This window comes from Urocitellus parryii, chromosome 9 (assembly GCF_045843805.1).
Source record: "Urocitellus parryii isolate mUroPar1 chromosome 9, mUroPar1.hap1, whole genome shotgun sequence".
NCBI classification, from domain to species: domain Eukaryota; kingdom Metazoa; phylum Chordata; class Mammalia; order Rodentia; family Sciuridae; genus Urocitellus; species Urocitellus parryii.
Window position 1 is genome coordinate 19,854,167 of NC_135539.1, and position 17,630 is coordinate 19,871,796.

The window sequence follows — 17,630 nt, forward strand, 5'->3', positions numbered from 1 at the left end:
GGGGGTAACTCAGCGGTAGAGCAAGTGCTTGGCTTGCTGGAAGCCCTGGGTTCAAGGGTAAGATTTCTTTCTGCCTTTGCAATCTTCATGGATTGCTTGTGATGCCAATCACATTCTAGCTTAATGCATACTCTGTAATAAAACCTTCCTGTCCCCTACCACCTTTGTGGAGAGGGTTATTGGGTTGAGAGATTTTTGTTTTTAATTATATTCCCCCCAACACACCTACCCACACCTCACACAAATGGTATCATACACCTCCAACATCTGTATCTTCCACACAAGTCCTGAGCAATGCAACACAAACACACCTCTTCAACACTTCACACCTCCCACTTTGCCTCCAACTGTATAAATCCCTGAACCTCACACCATACGTCCACAGCAGACTTCCAGTGACACCCACACAACAGGCACCCAACTCCACAAGACACACACACAAATGTTCATGTAAGTTGTACTGCACACATCCATCCAGAACAGCATCTCAAGGGCCACCCACATCCCATTCTGGACACCACCAGCATCATGTCAATGACATCCCCCCACACATTCACCCCAACACAACACACCCTCAGATCCTCCACACTGACTCACCCAGGTCAGGACTGAAGACTCACGCCAGCAGGTGGAGCTGTTTCTCAGTACACAAAGGCTACTGGGCTCTGACAGAGGGGACTCCAAGGACTTCCCAACCCCAGGAGGCTTTTGTAGGCAGGCTGGAAGCATAGATTGCACCAAAGGCCCCGAAGGGAGACCAAAATACACCTCCCCAAAATATACTTATTTGGCATATTTCATGATGGCTATTCAGAGAAATGCTGAAGTCTGTAAAAGACACATTTATAAAGGAAATTGATATTATAAAAAGTAAACGGGGGCTGGGGATGTGGCTCAAGCGGTAGCGCGCTCGCCTGGCATGCGTGCGGCCCGGGTTCGATCCTCAGCACCACATACCAACAAACATGTTGTGTCCGCCGAAATCTAAAAAATAAATATTAAAAAATTCTCTTTAAAAAAAAAAAAAAGTAAACGGTATTTGCTTGTGGTGGCTTTCTCTCCGGTCCCCTCTGAGGTAGAGTAGAGGAAAATAAGAAAGAAGAAGAAAGGAGATATAAAGGAAGGGCAAGGTAATCAAAATTTAAATTCAGAAGTTTTATATACTTTTCTAGGCCTAAGACAGTCTCTCAGGCCTGTCAATCCCAAATTTCTAGAAAATAAGTAAATTTGTCTTGAGTATGATTAATTATCCCCCCAATAAATAGATTAAGCAAAGAGAGATATGACATTTTAATAAATCTACTATTTAGGTGAACTTTCCAGGGCTTTCTATTGATCAGATCACCTGAGATTGACCAGATCACTGGAAACCATCTTGAGATTACCCACATGACGTCACTCCTACATACCTTCCTATTAACACCCCTCACAGAGTTTCCCTTAAAAGAAGAGCGGGGAACCCCCCAAATCAAGTGTCTCATTCTTGAGATGACCCATTTTGTCCCTTGAATGCGTTAATCTACTTTCCTAAATAAACTTCTGTCTGGTGTGCACTGAAATTCTTTCTATCACGTAGGCCCCAAGAACCCCACTGGTCCTGAATGGGGTTCCACCTTCTCTCCAGAAACTCCTTGGACCTTTTTGGGAGAAAGACACCTCTTCACCTGTGAAAACTTAGTTTGTCACCCCCTCCCCACAGAAGACCCAGGTCCCTGTTTATTTCTATAACTATATTTTATTAGATACAGTTTATATATGTTATGTATTACATATAATATTACACATATTATCCCCCATCACGTGTCCCTTCTACCTTGCAGGGCTGAGAAAAGAATAGAGTTTCTATGGAGTGGCACCTGACACCAGCTTCTCTGAGACTCCCTGGCGTGGACATCCCTGAAGCCAATTATTTCTCTCTTTAGGGAATAATATGTAAACTTCAACTATCTGATTTTTTTTCTAGCTGGTGCGGTGGCCTTACCCCAGCCACTCAGGAGACTGAGGCAGGAGAAGCAGGAGTTGAAGGCCAGCCTGAGAAAATGAGTGAGACCCAATCTCAAAATAAAAACTAAAAAAAAAAAAAAAAAAAAAAAGAAGGAAAGAAAGATTTTTTTTTTCTCTTGTAAATTGTCTGCTATCAGGTAATTCCAGAGTCTCAAATTATCCAATCTTCAGAAGGAAAGGTTGTTTTTTGAAGATGGGCTCTTACTATGTGGTCCTGGCTGAATTCCTGGGCTCATGCCATCCTCCTTTCTCAGCCTCCCTGGTAGCTGGAACTACATTAAAGAGCCACTGTACCTGGCTGACCGTCGAAAGTCTAAAACAGCCTACAGCCCTCTTTTAGCCATGGGCCCCACCTGGGAGGTGACTGGAAGCCAAGATGCAAGAAGTAACACCGAGGGCCTGAAATGTCCCTCAAGCCTCCTTCTCCCCAAGCTTCAGGAGCTAAAAGTGGCCCAGCGTGGAAGGGACAGAGGTGGGATTCAGACCCACGTGGCCTCATTCTGGAGCTCTGGGCTGGAGGCAGCACCCCTTCTCTTCCAACCTCAGCTTCCCCCCCACCCCCCACACTTGCCTGAGTGGCGGACCCCACAGCTCCTCCCACCCCCCAACCCCCAATGCATGAAGCTCCCACAGCAGAACTTTCCATAATCCTACATTTGCTCCTCCTCCTTCCCATTTCCTGAGCCTCTGAAGATCACTACCATCCCCTAGCTGGGTACCCGGGGCAAGGAGACTGGGACAAGGATCTAACCTCAGGAAGGCAGGACATTTTGACCAGAAGTCACACTAGAAAGGCTTCAAGCACAGATGGGAAACTCAAGTGAACTGAAGAAAGCAGATTTGTGTTATGCCCGTAAGACCAGCAACTTGGGAGACTGAGGCAGGAGAATCCGAAGTTCAAGGCCAACCTCAACAATTTAGTGAGGCCTGAAGAAACTTAGGGAGACCCTGTTTCAAAATTAAAAATAAAAAGGGCTGGGATGTGGCTCAGTGGTAATCGGCCTTCGGGTGCAATCTCCAAAATAAAAAATACAGAATCTTCTTGTTTTCTTGGTGCCAGAAATAAAGAAGGAAATCAAAGTCATGATGGTTCTGGAGGAGGAATGTGAGGTCAGGCAGCCCTGGGGATGGCTTTGTGGTACTGAGGATTGAACCAGGGATGCTCTACCATGGAGCTAGGTCCCCATCCCTTATTCCTCACTAAGTTGCTCAGGCTGGCCTAGAACTTGTGATTCTCCTGCCTCAGCCTCCAGAGTTGCTGGGATTACAGGTGTGTGCCACTGCACCTGTATGTCGGATGGTCATTTTCATACTCACATGGAGACAGAGGTCAAGGCTGAGGCCCCAGGAACAGCAGCAAACTGAAACTGCTTCCTGACCAAGGCTGGAAATTGAGGAGGGAATATCTCATCTGGGCCCAGACAAAGGAGAAAAAAAATAAATCCTTCCCCAGGGTCCTGGCATGGGACATGGACGTAAACCATCGGGGGTAATCAGGATCTCAAGGCTCTTGGAAGTCAGGTCCTGACACAGCCCAAATCTCTGGAACAAAAATCTACTTAGACAAACTCATGAATAAAATGGTCAGAAACCTGTGTGGCTGGTAAGACAGTGGCAGAAGCCAAAGTAGGCTGGCCCCAGGGACAGGCAGTGGGGCCCAGGGAACTCAAGGGATTCCCACAGGCAGGAGAAACACAAAGAAGTCAAGAAACCCTCCATGGTGACACCAGGAAACCACGGGAGAATTCACACCGTTATAAAGATAATAGTGCTGGGCGAAGTGATCCCAGCAGCTCAGGAGGTTGAGGAGGGAGGATCACGAGTTCAAAGCCAGCCTCAGCGAAAGCAGGGCACTGAGCAACTCAGGGAGACCCTGTCTCTCAATAAAATACAAAATAGGGCTGGGGGTGTGGCTCCGTGGTCGAGTGCCCCTGAGTTCAATCCCTGGGACTCTTAATTAATTAATTAACTAAGTAATTAAAAATATAAGGATAATAGTAACCATACGAGGCCTCTTCCCTGGTGCCATTTTATAGTTAGAGAAACTGAGGCTCAGACAGGTTCCTTTGCCAAAAGCCAGTTAGCAATCAAAACAGGTGTGTAACTTCTCTATGCCTCAGTTTTCTCAGGTGTAAGAGGAGAATTTTATTCCTTCTTCCTGCTAGGATTGTTGTGAACGTAAATTGAGATGGTACCTCTAAAACACTTAGAAAGATGCTTGGCACATAACAGTAATCTTAACACAGGAAAAGTAGGTCTAAAATGTTCAGAGATAAAGAAGAACTCACCAGGAAAAAAATAAAAATTAAAAAAAACCCAAGGTTTATTTTATTTTATTTTATTTTTTGTAGTTGTAGATGTACTGAATGCTGTCCCACCAGTAAACCCTCAGGGTCACTCCAAGTGAACTGGGCTGCATGAAATAACCACACAGAGACAGAGAAATACCTTTTTCTTTGGGTCCTGTGTGGGCTCCTCTGACCTGAGGGGTCCGTGGAAAGAGAGCAAGGAGCACGTGCTGAACCCTTTTTATGGGGAGAAGCCATTCATATGAGGCACGGGGTGGGATTACAAAGGAACAGGTGAGTGTAGCTCCACCCCTCTGGGTGCCACCAATCCTAGGGCCACACCTTGTTATTCCATCGAGGGAAAAGCGGAGTCAGGGGTCAGGCAGCACTACCGAGCCAGACTACAGTGATCTTTCAGATCCCAGTGGTACATTTGGGGTAGCTCCCCACAGAAGGCCTTTAGTTTATTTGTTTATCTTGTTTATTTGTAGAGAGGTTTGAAATTTCTGGAGCAAGAGGACTTGGGTTTTCAGCAGCTAGTTCTGGGTTTCAGAAGGCCACTGGACTTGGGGACACTGGTGGTGGCAGGAGAAGCAGGCCAGGCAGAAGACATCAGGAATACCGTGACTGATGACAACTTTTCCTGAGATAAGAATTTGGATGTAGCCAGGTGTGGTGGTGCGTGCCTATAATCCTAGAGGCTCAGGAGGCTGAGGCAGGAGGATCTCGAGTTCAAAGCCATCCTCAGCAACTTAGTGAGGCACTAAGCAACTCAGTGAGACCCTGTCTCTAGTAAGATATTTTAAAAAGGGTTGGGGATGTGGTATCCACATGGATACCAAAAAAGAAAAAGAAAAAAAGAATTTGGAGCTTTCTAGAAAATTATTTTTGGGGCTGAAGACTTTTAGTCTCTGATTTATTTGGCTTTTTAAAAATTATTTTAATTTATTATTATTATTATTATTATTATTAATCCTGGGGATTGAACTCAGGGCCATTTTACTACCGAGCCACATCTCCATCCCTTTTTACTTTTTATTTTGAGGTAGAATCTCACTGAATTGCCCAGGCTGACCTTGAACTTGCGATCTTCCTGCCTCTATCTCCTGAGTTGCTGGTATTACAGGCGAGCACCACCATGGCCTGGCATCAGTTAGCCTCTCTGGTGCTCAGTTTCTTATTGATAATTTTACACCTAGAAGGGAGAGTGTCAAGATTGAAAATAGGCTGGGGACAGTGGCACATGCCTGTCATCCCAGCAGCTCAGGCTGAGGCAGGGCAGGAGGAAAGGGAGTTCAAGGCCAGCTTCAGCCATTCAGCAAGGACCTCAGCAACTTAGTGACACCCTGACTCAAAATAAGAAGGGCTGGGTATGTGGCTCAGTGGTAAAGTGCCCCTGGGTTCAATCCCCACTACCACCCCCCCAAAAAAAAAGATTGAGTAGGGGCTCAGAATTGGATTGGATGGACTCAGCATTTAATACCTTGGCAAGCCTTGGGCTTGTTATCTAACTTCTCTGCCTCAGTCTCCTCATCTATGAAATGGCCATAATGAAGTATACTTATCTCTTAAGTTTGTGAAGATGAAATGTGTTAATATAATCTTATTGATCCTGGGGATTGAACTCAGGAGACTAAAAGGACTTCTGAAAGGACTTCTCCCCATTGGCAAGTGAGCAATTAATTCTGTAGCAGATACCAATTGGGTGTCCCCTAATCCAGCTCTGTTCTGCACTACCTGGAGAGAGCGTCAGATCCCACAGGTTAGGACACAGCCCCCCAAGACTGCTCCCCTCCTCCTGATGCCGATGGCAGCCCCCAGCTTGCTTTACCTGTGCTTCTGACCCACTGGCTGCAAACCAGGGTTCCCACGACCCTCTCCTTGGATTCCATCAGCTTGCCAGAGTGGCTCACAGAACACAGGGAAACGGATTTACTAGTTTGTTACAGAAGACAGATGAAGAGAGGCACAGGGCAAGGCCCGTGGGACAGGGCACGAGGCTTCCACGGCCTCTTCAAGGCACCTTCCTCCAGGAACCTCCCCCTGTTCAGCTACCCTAAAGCTCTCCAAGCCCTGGCCTTTGGGGATTCAAGGAAGCTCCGTACGTGCACATGATTGATTACACCACTGGCCACTGGTGATCAACTGACCTTTAGCTCCTCTCTCCTCCCTGGAGGTTGAGGGGTGGGCTGAAAGTCCTAACCCTCTAATCCTGCTTTGTTCTTTCTTATGACCCCCATCCTGAAGTTCCCTGGGAGTTGACAACCATCCGTCAAGTCAACTCGCTAGATAGAGTTCTGGAGATTCCGAGGATTTCAGGAGTTATTTGTATACCAGGAAACAGGGATGAAGACCAAATATTTATTTCATGGAGCTGAGGGGGTAGATTGGTGATAGAACACATGCTTAGCATCCATCAGGCCACAGGTTCAATCCTCAGCACCAAAAAAAAGGCATAGTGGTGAGTGCCTGTAGTCCAGCTACTCAGGAGGCTAAGACAGGACGATCACTTGAGCCCAGGAGTTGACCAGCCTGGATACATATAGTAGATGCTCAATAAATAAAGACTGTATGATGATGGAAGATGCGTCTAGGTAGTCTGCCAGTCCCTGCAGGGTTTCTTCCTTGTGCATACAACTGCCGAGTGAACAATAGTTGGATAACTGGGTTGTGGGAATGAAGCTGAAGGTGAGGAACAGGTAGATGAGGGCAATGAATGGAGCCACCCCACAGAAGGTACATGCCAAGCCACGCAGTACATGGAATGCAGCCCTCCTGCCTCTGGGGAACTCAAGAGGGGACAGGAGTGTGTCTATCCTCACCTTTTCTTCCCTCCCACAAAAAAGCACTACACTTCAGAGGACTGGAAGAGTTCATTGAGTTTATTTGGGGAAAGCAAAAGGGGTTGGAAGATTCAGTTGTACATTCACAAAAACACACACATAAGCCTACATGCATGTACACACGTGCGCGCGCGCGCGCGCGCACACACACACACACACACACACACACACACACACACACACACACACCAATATCCCAAGCAACTTCACTCCAGGGTTTGACACTGTCTGCTGGGAGTCCCCAGATTTCCAAGTCAGGAGTAGGCAGGTGTTGGGGCCTCAGGACACGCAAGCTGTGTAGAAGAAATGGGGGTGAAAATGGGTCCAGGGGCCCTCCCCTGCCCGCCAGGCTCTGGGAACCGCTTTCCCTCTCCTTCTCAGAGTCAATGTCCTCTGCCATCCCTGCGTATCTCCCTCCTCCTCCTCCTCCTCCTCATTTCCTAGCGGCCTTTCCCAGCTCACCTGGTCACCTGGGGGTCACCTGGTACTCCAGGCTGCCATGCGCCCTCCTCCTCCCCATGCTGGTTCTGGCTCTTCAGGATTATCCATGTTCTCATAAGAGTCTGCGTCTGCGAAGGACCAGAAAAAAAGCAAAACGCAGGTGGGGGTGGAAGTAGGCTAGGAAGGGAAGTCCGCCAGAGGACACCCAGGGACAGTGCAGAAGCCAGTACCTTCCTCATGATTGGGACCGGTCCGAAGGGGGCGGAGCTGGGGGGCCACATACAGGATCCCTCTCATATCTTCATAGGACTGGGACCCTGATTGGGCGGGGGATGGAGAATTGGAGGCCAGATCCCTGCCCAGGACTTAGAAGGAAGTTGGCCTACCACTGGGAAGGAACCTGAGGGGCCGGGAAGGTGGAGACCCCACCCATGTTGGAATGATTGATTAGGTCACCACCAGGTTTGGGGTCCTGCTTAGTTGTAGGCTCAGGGTTAGGTATGGGTTAGATTATGGTCATGGTCAGAAAAACTGGAGCCGGGCACAGAAGCACATGCTCACCCTGCCTCTCGAAGGCTAAGGAGGAGAATCCCAAGTTTGAGACCAGCCTCAGCAACTTAGTGAGACCCTGTCTCCAAATAAAATAAAGTAGAGCTGGGGACGTAGCTCTGGTACAAGACTCCAGGTTCAATCCTGGGGTTTGGGGGTGGGGCAGTGAGCAGATTTGGGAAAAGTGAGAATGAAGAGGAAATTGAGCTAGGGTCAAGGTTGGCAGTGCATTGGGGTCAAGGTTGGCAGTGCATTGGGCTTGATGTTGATGTTTAAGATTAGTGACAGTGTAAATACTGAGGGTCCAAATTGGGGATGGGATCATTGTTGAGGTTACAGTTAGGAGTCAAATCTAAGGTCAGAGCTAAGCTTGAATTTGGGGTCAGAATCAGGTCAAGGTTGGGCCTGGTAGCAGGGCTGAGGGCAGGTCACCCAGACTGGGCAAGGCAGGCTAGTCCCAAGGGTCTCTCACCAAGGGAGGTTGCTTCCCGGCTGGGGTCCCTGGCAGACCCATGGGGGCTCAGGAAGTCTGAAAAATGAAAAGGGACATCACTATTCCTCCCAGCTTCCAGACCTTTCCCCTTCCCAGGAGTGTGACCTTCTTCATACTCACCCATTGTCTTGGTGACCGGTGGGGCCAGCTCTTCATCCTCGTTCTCGTAAGACTCAGCTGAGGCACAAGGAAAGCTCCAGAGACCACTCCTACCCTGAGGAGCTCCACACTGTGCTGGCCCCTCCCCCATACCTGGAGCCCCACAAGGACCCTAAATTACCGTTGGAGAAGGAGTCTGCGTCCTCAGGACCCAGGGACCCATCCTCAGGGTTCTCATAGCCACTGCCATCTGGTGGAGAAGGAGGGACATCCAGCAGGGGTCCACAGCGCACAGAAGTGGGGAGACGGAGAGTGGGCAGCCTTACCCTGGGAAAGCTGGTCCCGCCCGAGGTTGGAGTCGTTCTCATAGGACTCGGACCCCTCCTCGCTGTCCGGCTCCTCATAGCCCTCCCCTTCTTCTTCTAGTCCTGCGGGTTTGGGGACAGGGGTGGGGAACTGAATCACTGTTGTCGTCCTCCAGCCCAGGCCAGAATGTGCCACAGACAGCTTCAACACCTCTGCGTGAGGAAGGACCCCCTCATTCACCTGCTTCTGGGGTGCCAGCCTCCTGGGCATCGCGGCGCGGGTTTCCGTAGGACAGGGAGGCGCTTCCCGTGCCTGCCGCCCAGCGCTTGGTACGTCCTGGAGACGACAATGTGAGGGGGCAGGGGGAGAGGGTGCTCTAGGTTCCAGGGATGGCCTCTGGGTTTAGGTACCTGGCCTTGAACCATGGAGGCCAGCTCTATATCTGGGGTGGTGGCCTCAAGTTCTGGGGCACGGTTTGGTGGTGGAACTGGACATCAGGAGGCGTCGTGGGGGTGGGGCTTTGTGTCCTGGAGGCGGGGCTTGACTCTGGGGGCGGAGCCACCCCTGGGTGGGACTCCGCAGCCTCCGCCCACCTGCCTCTCGGGAAGGCCTGGCGCTCAGGGGATTGGAGGGATGAGGCAATGGGTGGAGCTCTCGCGCTGGGGCGGAGCTACAGGCTGGAAGGGCTGGGCCTGGCCTGAAGGGCTGCTGGTGTCTCTTACCCGGGCCAGAGGTGGGCGTGGGAAGGGATAGCACGTTTCCATACTGGTTCTGGGTCCCGTTTCCCTGAGGAGGCGTCACTTTGAAGAACCTGGTGGAAGCAAGGGACGTGCACTGAGGCTAGACCTGGCAAGGACCGCGGGACACACTTCAGATTCAGTTTGGGGCCTCAGAGGTTGAACGTGGTCACTCGTGATTAGCTAGCTCCTCTGTGGGACAAGCTACAAAGGAGTCGGGATCACTCCAGGAGGACCTGACACAGCTTTGGAGCTGCACTTGGAGCCTGGGCAGTAATACTCCTGGTGGAGATGGGGCAAAGACCCCCGGGCGGAGGAAACAGTAAATGCATCACATAAGATAAAAGGGGGCTGAGGGTGCCCTTGCCAGATTACCTCCTGGTGGGGTCAATCATCCGCTTCCTTAACCTCCTCTGGATCAGGGCTGGTGGGAGTTAAGAAGAGGGATCAGAGGAGGAGTGCTTGGCAGAGTGAGGATTTAGGGGGTACTGAGGAGGTCCCCTGGGTCAACAGAGGAGATGAGTTCGAATTCCAAGGAGAATGGGAAGTTTGAAAGGAGTTAGAGAAGTGGGGGGACAGGGTTATAGGATGGGGGAGGGGTGGGAAGAGAGAAAAACAGGTGTCATACTAGCCAGTGTGTGTCATCCTGAGGTAGGGTTCAAGCAAACTGGCTGGGGGACATAACTCACCTCTTCGAAGATGAAGAAAGGCCACCAGGGAACCCAGGCAGAAGATCAGATAAACCAAAGTTACAAGGGGGACTTTCCAGCCTCCAGTCTTCAGCAGCCAGTGCCAAACTGCTAAGGAAAGGGTGCTGCGAGTCAAGGACCCCAGGCTGGCGTCTTCCTTCTCAGCCTCAAGAACACAAAGGAGGGCTGGGATGTGGCTCAAGCGGTAGCGCGCTCGCCTGGCATGCGTGCGGCCCGGGTTCGATCCCCAGCACCACATACAAACAAAGATGTTGTGTCCGCCAATAACTTAAAAATAAATAAATAAATATTTAAAAAATTCTCTCTCTCTCTCTCAAAAAAAAAAAAAAAAAAGAGAGAGAGAGAGAAAAAAAAAGAACACAAAGGAGCTGGCTGTGGCAGCACAAGTCTGTAATCCCAGTGACTTGGGAGGCTGAGACAGGAGGATTGCAAATTCAAGGCCAGCCTCAGCAACTTAGTGAGGCCATGTCTCAAAATTTAAAAATTACAAAGGGCAGGGGCTGGGGCTGTAGCTCAGTGGTAGAGCATTTGCCTAGCATGCGTGAGGTACTGGGTTCAATCCTCAGCACCACATAAAGTAAAATAAAGACATGGTGTCCACTATAACTAAAAAATAAACATTAAAAAAATTACAAAGGGCTGAGGATGTGGCTCAGAGGTTAAGCATCCCTGGGTTCAAAGTCTGGTACCAACAAAACAAAAAACCCAGAAAACAAAAATCCAAAAGGACCATACACCTGGGGATTGAAGCAAGACATAGTCTCTTAAGTCCCAAGCTCTGAGGAGGACTATTCTCCCTCCCTCTAAGGAGCCATATCCTAGGAGGACAGGGACCATGACACACAACCTGGAACCCAGCGTGAGGCAGTATTTATTGAGCAAACCAAGTAAAAAGCATGGGTGTGATCCAAGGGGATGTGGGGATTAAGTGGAGTTTAGCAATCAGCTTCTTGCTGCTGTTAAAACAATCAAGGTCACAGTGAAGGGAAAAAGTAGGTCCACAAGGTCGGGAGTTGGGATCTATCGTGTCGCTGTGGTCAAGTCTGGGGTGGAAGCTGAGATGGTGTCTGAGTGTTTGGTTGGAGAGCATGTTGGGCGGGAATCCAGGAGACAGAACCAGCAGAATAACATGACCGAGTGGGTGGGGTGAAGGGGAAAGGATGCCCACTCTCCCAGCTGGGGCGGGCGACAGGTGTTGGCATTTCTCATTGACGCAGGGCCACCCAGAAGTCCACACGTGGGAAAGATGTTGATTTTTATTTTATATATGTTGGGCCTAAGGTTTCCATGGGCCATCAAATGGCAATTGCAGGGGTAGCTGGGTATGAAACCCAGAAGAGAGTTACTAAGGCTTGGTGACACCAGGAGCCATGGGAATAAAGGTTCCAGGAGAAGAATGTGTTGTCAGGGATGCGAGTGGGAAGTCATGGAGGAGGAGAAGGCCCAGGGCTCCAGCAGTGAGGGGCGGGGGAATAAGGCTCCTCCCAAAGCAGATGGCGAGGAACAGACAGCGTCAGTGAAAGACCCAGAAAATCAGCCTTAGAGACAGGGAGGGAAGAGCTGTGTGGAGAAACTGGGTTTCTGGTGCAGGCTGTCCATTGCTGGGCACCATGGGGCATGCCTGTAATCCCAGCGGCAGGGGAGGCTGAGGCAGGAGGATCGCGAGTTCAAAGCCAGCCTCAGCAATGGCGAGGCGCTAAGCAACTCAGTGAGACCCTGTCTCTAAATAAATTACAAAATAGGGCTGGGGATGGGCTTAGTGGTTGAGTGCCCCTGAGTTCAGTCCCTGATACTCCCACCCCCAAAAAGAAATTGGGTTTTGGGACCAGGCTTTTCGCAACTCTCAGGTCAGGGGTCTAAGACTGTCTGGCTTCCAACTCTTCCAGCAACCCCCACGCGATGACCTACAATGGGCGGTAACTCTACCTGACGGGGCAGTGACCTTCACGCGTATCTCGATGGTCAGGTTGCCACGGAGACAATAATAGGTACCAGCATCTTGAGCTGTGGCCTGCGGCAGCGACAGAACAGACCCCCGGACCCACATGTCTCTGGATGGGGCCTCCTTGCTCAGGCTTAAGTTCAGCAATGAGATGTGAGACTTAAGAGGGTGCCTGAAGATCCAGGAGAGGGGGCCACTGACCACAGGGGTAGGGAACGCCCCACAGGACAGCCAGAGTGTGGAATTAGGGGCCACAGTGAGATCTGGAGCAGAGAGAGACAAGGAAAGCCTCATGCTTGGGGTCTGATCCCCCCAAACCTTCCAGTTTCCAGTCACCATCCCCCATCAGGGAACCCCACCTCCTGGCATCTCCCCAGCAGAGACCCCTTACCTTGGCTGAAGCTCTGTTTCAGACTCCCCCTTGGTGGGGCACACACCAGCCCTGTATTCCAGATCTTAGGGTGGTCCTTAGCCCACACATAGAGTTGGGAGGTGTTGGGGGGATCAGAAGAGAGCCCAGTGCCCCTGGAGGACATGTTCCCCCGGCTACAGTTTAGGGCCTCTAAGTCTGAAGCATTCCAACGGAAGAACTCCCCTGGGAAGAGACCCAGAAGCAGATACACAGACATTAGGAGAGGAAGAGAGAGACAGACCCAGAAATAAAGACTCAGAGAGAGAGAGACAGAGATGAAGAATGGCGGGCGGGGTGGGGCAGGTGGCAGAGAAACAGCGACCAAAGAGAAGCGTGAGAGACCAGGGGCAGCTGTTCCAGTCGTGAAGCTGCAGGTGGACCTCCTCCAACTCCACTTTGGCCGTGGGCCCACTGTCCCTGGAGGCCTCCCTCTCCTTGGCCAGCCCCACTGCCCAGCCCCGCTGCCCAGCCCCACTGCCCAGCCCGGCCTGGCCCTCACCACTGCCCTCCACGCTCACTGTCCAGCCAGGCCGCCAGGTGTCCTTGGAAGGGGGCCCCGACCTGCACAAGTAGAAGCCCCCCTTCTGGTGAGAGACGTTGAAGACGAGCAGGATGCCCAGGTGGCCCACAAGGATGTCCAGGTCTGGTAAGCCCAGGCTCAGCTCTAAGAAGGGTTCCGACTGGTTCCCCCGAGACCAGGCCAGCTGCTGGGAGGGAGGATGATCCTGGAGGCACGGCAGCAGGATCTCTTTTCCCTCTGTGGGGAGAGAGAGAGAGAGAGAGAGAGAGGAGCCCCTAGTCCCCTTCCCTCCGAAAAACCAGAGGACCCCACGGACTGGGAGTGGACGAGTCCTCAGAGTCCTTCTCACCCTCCCCAAGTTGACAAATAAGAAAATGGAGGCCCAGAGAGGGTGAGTTACCCTGTCAAGGAACCCAGCCGTCCAGACCCCACTCCTTCCCTCGCTGCCCTTCGGACATACCTTCCACCTCCACCAGCAGTGGCTTCTGGGGCCTGACTCCCACAGGGGTAAGAAAGAGGAGGAAGGACAGGAGCAGAGGAGGTGGCATGGTGGCCTGGTTCCTCCGGGCACCCAGCTTCCCCGCGCAGGGGATGCTGGGGCAGGCCCGGGCCTGGTGGGCAGTGAAGCATGGGTGTCTGTGGGGGTGGCAGGCGATCCCCCCAGAGAGGAAGGGGGCGGTCCCCCTGGGCCCTTCTCCACTCACCCTCCGACCTGTGAAGCTTGCCCTCTTCCTGCTGCAGCTCTGTTTTCATTGTCGCACTCACCACCTTGAGAAATGCCCTTATTTGTGCCTCTCCTTGTTCTAATTCCCCCACAAGCTCCTAAGCCCTTGGGAGCAGAGACTGTCCCCTTTGCTTTATGCCCTAAATCAAGTCACCTGACAGAATTTGTGGACTGAAGGGATTCAGACTAAGGAGCTCCCTGAGACTCCCCCCCCCCTTCCTCCTCCCAATCCCAGCCCTGAATCCATTTCCCTTCCCGTGTACATCCTCCATTCATCCCACCAACATTTCTTGGGGTTTCTTCCACCTCCAGCGCACTTTGGGGTCTGACAGATCAAAATCTGTATATTTTTCTTTTTTTGGAACCAGGGATTGAACCCAGGGACACTTAACCAATGAGCCACCTCCCCAGCACCACATCCCCAGCCCTTTTTATATTTTCTTTTGAGACAGGGTCTCACCAAGTTGCTCAGGACCTTGCCAAATTGCTGAGGCTGGCCTTGAACTTGCGATCCTCCTGCCTCAGCCTCCTGAGCTGCTGGGATTATAGACCTGTGCCACTGCTCCTGGCATCAGAATTTGAAGTTTCTACCTTCACCACTCAGCTAAATTCCTCCATCATTCAAAGCCTCAGTTGTCTTATTAGCTAGGGAGAATATTCAAACTATAAAAAAAATGGTTTGTGGGCTGGGGATGTGGTTGAGTGGTATAGTGCTTGCCTAGCATGTGCAAGGCACCACAAGAAAAATAAATAAATAAATAAAATATATAGTTTGTGAAGACTAAACAGGACAATATATGTACACCATTTTTAGCCCTGCACCCAGTAGGCCCTCAGTTAAAGACAGTGTCAATTAATAGCTAAAAGCTGCCTGGGTTCAAAACCATGGACAATTTCCTTATCCACAAACTGGGCATGACAAGAGACTCTATCCCGCAGATCATTCTGGGGATAAATCAGTCACCGTACTTAAAGCTGGATGGCGCTGGGCAGTTATGTGAGAAGGCAGGAGCCGCTGCAGCTCCTTTGCAGTGGTCCTTAGAAGTGACTAATGATTCAGGTCACTTTTTCATCCAGTTCTTCCTCCAGGAAACCCCTGCTTCTGTTATAGAAAGGACCCATTTAGAAATGGGGAAATGAAGACCCTGAGAAGGGCAGGGCTTGGTGTGAGGTCACACATCAAGCATCGGGCGGGCTGGTGATACAAGGAGCACTAGAACCCTGGAGTCCCAACTCCTAAATCTCTCTTTCCCTCTCCCTCTGTCCCTCTCTCCGAGTGTGTGTGTGTGTGTGTGTGTGTGTGTGTGTGTGTGACTGCTGAAGGCACTCAGAAAAAGGGCTCAGGGACCCAAGAGACCTGCTTTCTCAGTTGTCAATTCCCAGGCCAGTCTCACTGGGCTGTAGCTTCCTGTTTGCCCTGGGCAAACCCCAGGGGACTCTACAGGTGGCAGGGCCCCCACTTCCCTTTGGCCAAGTTGAGGGGGCTGGGAGGGGACAGTGGGGCATTGGGGAATGGAGAGGGTGAGTCGCTGGATCCCCATTTGCTTCTCACTCAACAAAACAGCTCAAATCCCCAGCATTAGCTCCACAGCTGCCCCGTCCAGCTCTTGCCAGAGCATGGTCGTCCCCTTCTTTAAACACTGCAGTGGCTTTTCATCTCCCTAAAATAAAACTCCAGAGCATGGCTTCCCAAGGTCCAAATGATGCTGTATTTTCCATCTACTCCTCCATCACACTCCTCCTCTTCTCTCACTGTGAAGCGCCCCCCCCCCCACCTCTTCGCACTTGCTCTTTTCCCGCTTGATTGGCTCCTTTCATCTCAGATTCTGCTCACATATGGCTCCCTCAGAAGGGCCCTCCTTGAGCCCGTGGGAAATTTTTTGATCTCACATTCTTGGTTTTTTTTTTTTTCTTTCCAGCACTTGCCTTGTCTCAAATGACGTGTGTGTGTTAGTGTTCTCACCTGCCTTCTGTGCCAAATGTTCACTCTTTGGCAACAGGGATCTTTACTATCCCTAGATGTACACTGGCACCTAGTAGGTGCTCAATAAGTGTGTGTTAAATAAAGGAAGGAAAGAAGTTACCAGAATGCAAGAAAAGTTTCTTCTCTTCCTGTGCATGTTCTCCATCCCCAAGGCTGGTTCATTCTATAGTTAACTATTTCTAGAATCAATCTCCTCCTCTCTTTGGACCCTTCCAGAACCAATTCACCAGGCTCTCTCCTGGAGTCCTATGCCCTGAGTATTTTGTTCCCCAATTACGCACCATTTATCAAGAAAGCTTCTTTTGGACCAGGCATGGTGGCACACGCCTGTAATTCCAGCAGCTCTGGAGGCTGAGGCAGGAGGACCACAGGTTTGAAGCCAGCCTCAGCAATTTAGCAAGGCTCTAAGCAACTTAGTGAGACCCTGTCTCAAAATAAAAAGGGCTGGGGATGTGGCTCAGTGGTAAAGCGCACTTGGATTCAGTCCCTGGCAGGAAAAAAAAAAAAAAGAAAAAAAGCTTTCTTTGGAAGAAAACAAGGGGGAGGGTGCTGAGGGTGTGCTGAGGGTGCGAGTTCAAGCTCCAGCATTGCAAAAAGCAATTTAAATTTTTTTTTCTTTTTTGGTACTGGGGATAGAACCATGGGGCAGTTAACCACTGAGCCACATCCCCAGCCATTTGTATTTCGAGACAGGACCTCACTGAGTTGCTTAGTGCCTCGCATCAGTTGCTTATGTCGCACCCACCTACTAGCACCTCTTTTTGCACAACCGAATATTTGCAATTATGTTCTCAGCTGGGCATTCTACACACACAGTAAAATGGGACATAACAACAACAAAAATGCCAGGCGCAGTGGTGCACGTCTGTAATCCCAGCTGCTAGGGAGGCTGAGGCAGCAGGATCACGAGTTCAAAGCCAACCTCAGCAACTTAGCAAGGCCTCAAGGCAATTTAGCAAGACCCAGTCTCTAAATAAAATATTAAAAAGGGCTGGGGATGTGGGTCAGTGATTAAGTGCCCCTGGGTCAATCCTCAATACCAACAAACAAACAAACAAACAAAATGGTGCTACTGCCTAAGTCCAAATGACTTAGAGATTTAGTTCTACAAGTATCCGGAGGAAGCCCTGGACTGCCTTTGCCAGTGGACCTGCAACGTTGGCAAGATTCTGCCCGCAGTGATGGAACTGGGGTGCCAATGGTCACACATGATCACAGTGAACCCCTTTTTCTTTTTCTTCCCCAGTCCTCTAAAGATATGATCTGGCTGGGACAAAGACAAATTTGTGCTTCTTAAAGATCAGTGGTCATTTGAATAGTCTAATGATTCTGATTCCCAAAGCTTCTTAATTAGTCATGTGCTTCTCTTTCTCAGCAGCCTTCAATGGCTCTCAGGGCCTACAGGATAAAAGCCAGGCCTGAGAGCTCCCCAAATTGATCGGAGGCTCATTTCTAGTCATCATTTTACCTTTTAGAAACCCTGCATGTGGGGCTGGCGCAGGGGCTCAGTGTAGAGCGCTTGGTTTGCATATAGGAGGCACTGGGTTCCATCCTCAGCACCACATAAGAATAAACAAA

The 17,630-nt window shown here is 50.5% G+C and overlaps 1 protein-coding gene across 1 annotated transcript; it reads right to left on the minus strand.

Annotated features, from left to right (window-relative positions):
• Nucleotides 1-7,349: 7,349 nt before the first annotated feature.
• Nucleotides 7,350-13,892, minus strand: Cd19 (CD19 molecule). Its single transcript, XM_026392158.2, has 15 exons — nt 13,805-13,892; nt 13,324-13,581; nt 12,804-13,007; nt 12,397-12,675; nt 10,450-10,560; nt 10,136-10,184; nt 9,746-9,834; nt 9,264-9,359; nt 9,044-9,145; nt 8,899-8,967; nt 8,739-8,795; nt 8,598-8,654; nt 7,807-7,893; nt 7,598-7,704; nt 7,350-7,428 (listed from the first exon to the last, which is right to left on the minus strand). Exons 1-14 carry the CDS (start codon nt 13,890-13,892, stop codon nt 7,613-7,615), a joined length of 1,638 nt encoding a protein of 545 aa, XP_026247943.2. The 3' UTR covers nt 7,350-7,428; nt 7,598-7,612.
• Between the last annotated feature and the right edge of the window lie 3,738 nt (nt 13,893-17,630).